The sequence below is a fragment of the Procambarus clarkii genome, chromosome 36 (genome assembly GCF_040958095.1).
Source record: "Procambarus clarkii isolate CNS0578487 chromosome 36, FALCON_Pclarkii_2.0, whole genome shotgun sequence".
In the NCBI taxonomy this organism is placed as follows: Eukaryota; Metazoa; Arthropoda; class Malacostraca; order Decapoda; family Cambaridae; genus Procambarus; species Procambarus clarkii.
Window position 1 is genome coordinate 30,443,569 of NC_091185.1, and position 4,642 is coordinate 30,448,210.

At 50.5% G+C, this 4,642-nt stretch overlaps 1 protein-coding gene across 1 annotated transcript; it reads left to right on the top strand.

Moving 5' to 3' along the window:
* The first annotated feature begins 237 nt into the window (after positions 1-237).
* Positions 238-1,260, top strand: LOC138371724 (uncharacterized). Its single transcript, XM_069336743.1, has one exon. The coding sequence runs from the start codon at positions 238-240 to the stop codon at positions 1,258-1,260; it is 1,023 nt and encodes a 340-aa protein (XP_069192844.1).
* The last annotated feature ends 3,382 nt before the right edge of the window (positions 1,261-4,642 follow it).

Below are 4,642 nucleotides of genomic sequence, written 5' to 3' on the forward strand. Positions count from 1 at the left end.
TACTGCCAGGGGTCTGGTCTGGGGGATGATAACTGCCAGGGGTCTGGTCTGGGGGATGATAACTGCCAGGGGTCTGGTCTGGGGGATGATTACTGCCAGGGGTCTGGTCTGGGGGGATGATAACTGCCAGGGGTCTGGTCTGGGGGATGATTACTGCCAGGGGTCTGGTCTGGGGGGATGATAACTGCCAGGGGTCTGGTCTGGGGGATGATAACTGCCAGGGGTCTGGTCTGGGGAATGATAACTGCCAGGGGTCTGATCTGGGGGGATGATAACTGCCAGGGGTCTGGTCTGGGGGATGATTACTGCCAGGGGTCTGGTCTGGGGAATGATAACTGCCAGGGGTCTGGTCTGGGGAATGATAACTGCCAGGGGTCTGGTCTGGGGAATGATAACTGCCAGGGGTCTGGTCTGGGGGATGATTACTGCCAGGGGTCTGGTCTGGGGAATGATAACTGCCAGGGGTCTGGTCTGGGGAATGATAACTGCCAGGGGTCTGGTCTGGGGAATGATAACTGCCAGGGGTCTGGTCTGGGGGATGATAACTGCCAGGGGTCTGGTCTGGGGGATGATTACTGCCAGGGGTCTGGTCTGGGGGATAACTGCCAGGGGTCTGGTCTGGGGGATGATTACTGCCAGGGGTCTGGTCTGGGGGATGATAACTGCCAGGGGTCTGGTCTGGGGGATGATTACTGCCAGGGGTCTGGTCTGGGGGATGATTACTGCCAGGGGTCTGGTCTGGGGGATGATAACTGCCAGGGGTCTGGTCTGGGGGATGATAACTGCCAGGGGTCTGGTCTGGGGAATGATAACTGCCAGGGGTCTGGTCTGGGGGATGATAACTGCCAGGGGTCTGGTCTGGGGAATGATAACTGCCAGGGGTCTGGTCTGGGGGATGATAACTGCCAGGGGTCTGGTCTGGGGGATGATAACTGCCAGGGGTCTGGTCTGGGGAATGATAACTGCCAGGGGTCTGGTCTGGGGAATGATAACTGCCAGGGGTCTGGTCTGGGGGATGATAACTGCCAGGGGTCTGGTCTGGGGAATGATAACTGCCAGGGGTCTGGTCTGGGGGATGATAACTGCCAGGGGTCTGGTCTGGGGGATGATAACTGCCAGGGGTCTGGTCTGGGGAATGATAACTGCCAGGGGTCTGGTCTGGGGGATGATAACTGCCAGGGGTCTGGTCTGGGGGATGATAACTGCCAGGGGTCTGGTCTGGGGGATGATAACTGCCAGGGGTCTGGTCTGGGGGGATGATAACTACCAGGGGTGTGGTCTGGAGGGATGATAACTACCAGGGGTCTGGTCTGGGGGGATGATAACTGCCAGGGGTCTGGTCTGGGGGGATGATAACTGCCAGGGGTCTGGGGAATGAGCGGCATCACTGGCTCATTGTTTGCCTTAAGCTAATGAGGTCTTTGTTAGGCAGTTCTCATGTCTTGGAGGCGAGAGACAGCCGTGTGTGGACACGGTTCAGTGCTCTCTCTCTCTCTCTCTCTCTCTCTCTCTCTCTCTCTCTCTCTCTCTCTCTCTCTCTCTCTCTCTCTCTCTCTCTCTCTCTCTCTCTCTCTCTCTCTCTCTCTCTCTGTCTCTCTCTCTGTCTCTCTCTCTGTCTGTCTCTCTCTCTCTCTCTCTCTCTCTCTCTCTCTCTCTCTCTCTCTCTCTCTCTCTCTCTCTCTCTCTCTCTCTCTCTCTCTCTCTCTCTCTCTCCCTCCCTCCCTCTCTCTCTCTCTCTCTCTCTCTCTCTCTCTCTCTCTCTCTCTCTCTCTCTCTCTCTCTCTCTCTCTCTCTCTCTCTCTCTCTCTCTCTCTGTCTCTGTCTCTCTCTGTCTTTCTCTCTCTCTCTCTCTCTCTCTCTCTCTCTCTCTCTCTCTCTCTCTCTCTCTCTCTCTCTCTCTCTCTCTCTCTCTCTCTCTCTCTCTCTCTCTCTCTGTGTCTCTCTCTCTCTCTCTCTGTGTCTCTGTCTCTCTCTCTCTGTCTCTCTCTCTCTCTCTCTCTCTCTCTCTCTCTCTCTCTCTCTCTCTCTCTCTCTCTCTCTCTCTCTCTCTCTCTCTCTGTCTCTGTCTCTGTCTCTCTCTCAGAGAGACAGTCTCTCTCTCTGTCTCTGTCTCTGTCTCTGTCTCTCTCTGTCTCTCTCTGTCTCTCTCTGTCTCTCTCTGTCTCTCTCTCTGTCTCTCTCTCTGTCTCTCTCTCTGTCTCTCTGTCTCTCTCTCTGTCTCTCTCTCTCTCTCTCTCTCTCTCTCTCTCTCTCTCTCTCTCTCTCTCTCTCTCTCTCTCTCTCTCTCTCTCTGAATTGCTTATTCCAGATCCTATGTTCTCTGGTATTTTGCTATTTCTGAAGTCCCATGTCATTGTTTCTATCCCGTGTCCTTGCTTCTGTCCCGTGTCCTTGCTTCTGTCCCATGTTCTTGCTTCTGTCCCGTGTCCTTGCTTCTGTCCCATGTCCTTGCTTCTGTCCCGTGTCCTTGTTTCTGTCCCATGTCCTTTCGTTTCACTAATGCTAACCGCGAGCCGACCTTGTTGGTCATGTACCCTACAGGAATCACGGTGCAAAGTCGAGTGAAACCAGTTCCAGGCACCTTGCCTCCTACCTTTCCCCTTGACAACTCACACGTTAATTTAATCTTTCTCTCACTATTACTTGCTACATGGTGAAGTGAGAAGTTTTCTACCTACCTTTCTGAAGTTGCTTGTCTATCATTACTTTTTACCTCCCCTTCCTTTGCTATCCTGTCACCCCTTCTTGTGCTATCCTGTCGCCCCTTATGCTATCCTGTCGCCCCTTCTCATGCTATTCTGTCGCTAATTCTTATGCTATCCTGTCGCCCCTTATGCTATCCTGTCGCCCCTTCTCATGGTATCCTGTCGCCCTTTCTCATGCTATCCTGTCGCCCTCTTCTCATGTTATCCTGTCACCCCTTCTTATGTTATCCTGTCGCCCCTTCTCATGTTATCCTGTCACCCCTTCTCATGTTATCCTGTCGCCCCTTCTCATGCTATCCTGCCACCCCCTTCTCATGCTATCCTGCCACCCCCTTCTTATGCTATCCTGCCACCCCCTTCTCATGCTATCCTGCCACCCCCTTCTCATGCTATCCTGCCACCCCCTTCTCATGCTATCCTGCCACCCCCTTCTCATGCTATCCTGCCACCCCCTTCCCATGCTATCCTGCCACCCCTACTCGTGCTATCCTGCCACCCCTACTCGTGCTATCCTGCCACCCCCTTCTCATGCTATCCTGCCACCCCTACTCATGCTATCCTGCCACCCCCTTCCCATGCTATCCTGCCACCTTCTCCTGCTATCCTGCCACCCTCCAGGGCTCTCAGGGACCACCAGCGCCCTGCTGTTAACCATGATTTGCATTTCCCCTTCAGGTCCCCTTGGAGGCGTGAACCACGACGCTCTCACCACACATTATATATAATATATATATATATATATATATATATATATATATATATATATATATATATATATATATATATATATATATTTACATATATATATATATATATATATATATATATATATATATATATATATATATATATATAACTCAGAAAGGTTTGAACCTTTCACAGGAGGAACTCTTTCTTATATAATTGGCTGTTTGTCTGAGAGTCAGTCTCTCCCCCAGAGAGTAGAAAGTGGGGGGGGGGGGGGGGGTCATACGAGCTTGGGAAAGGGGGGTCATGCAAGTATTTACCCAGGTCTTTCCTAAATCTAAACTTATCCAGCTTATACCCATTGTTTCGATTTCTGTCTTGTGTTGATACTTTTAATACCCCTGTTAATATTCACTTTGTTATGTCCATTAATCCACCTGTGCACCTCTATCTTTCACCCCCTAATTATGATATGATAACAATGTATATGAGAAAAACGTGGATGACCTAATACGTTCATTGATGCCTCTAGAATCCTCCCACTTGAGCTGGACGGTAGAACGACGGTCTCGCTTCATGCAGGTCGGCGTTCAATCCCCCATCGTCCACAAGTGGCTGGGTACCATTCCCTCCCTCCGTCCCAACGCAAAATCTTGAATTTCCTGGAATCCTTCCTTTATGAGAGTGTTGGGGCTCAGAGAGAGAGAGAATGAGAGCGAGAGAAAGAGAGAAAGAAAGAGCGAGAGAAAGAGATAGAGAAAGAGCGAGAGAAAGAGATAGAGAAAGAGATAGAGACAGAGACATACTGACAGACAGACAGATCACAATGTTAGCGAGTGTGTAATACAAGTCTTCACTACAAGAGGAAGAGCGCTGTGCATATGGATTTCGCTATTGATTGGTTTTGCAATCAGTGAATTTATCTCCTGAATAAATCTGCACTGGATTAGTATTGCTTGCAGAGGAAGGAGACGCCCCCCCCCGCCCCCCCTGCCTCCCCCCCCCCCCCAACCTCGGGACTATCCACCTGATATCTAGTTGGATAGTACCTGAAGCGCCTAGCCTCCCAGTCCTCCATATCTTACCATTAAACTACATCTGCCAATCCTTCGACCATTTTAAAAGCCCATCTAGATTGTCTTAAGTGATTTAGTCTTGTTCTCAATTTTCGTATCGTCCGCAATATGCAAATATTACTACTCAAGTCCTGAATCTAAATCGTTTACATATATAAATAGTGAACAAGAGAG

Excerpts from the sequence above, each read along its gene's own strand:
- LOC138371724 (XM_069336743.1), top strand. The coding sequence starts at position 238 with ATGATAACTGCCAGGGGTCTGATCTGGGGGGATGATAACTGCCAGGGG.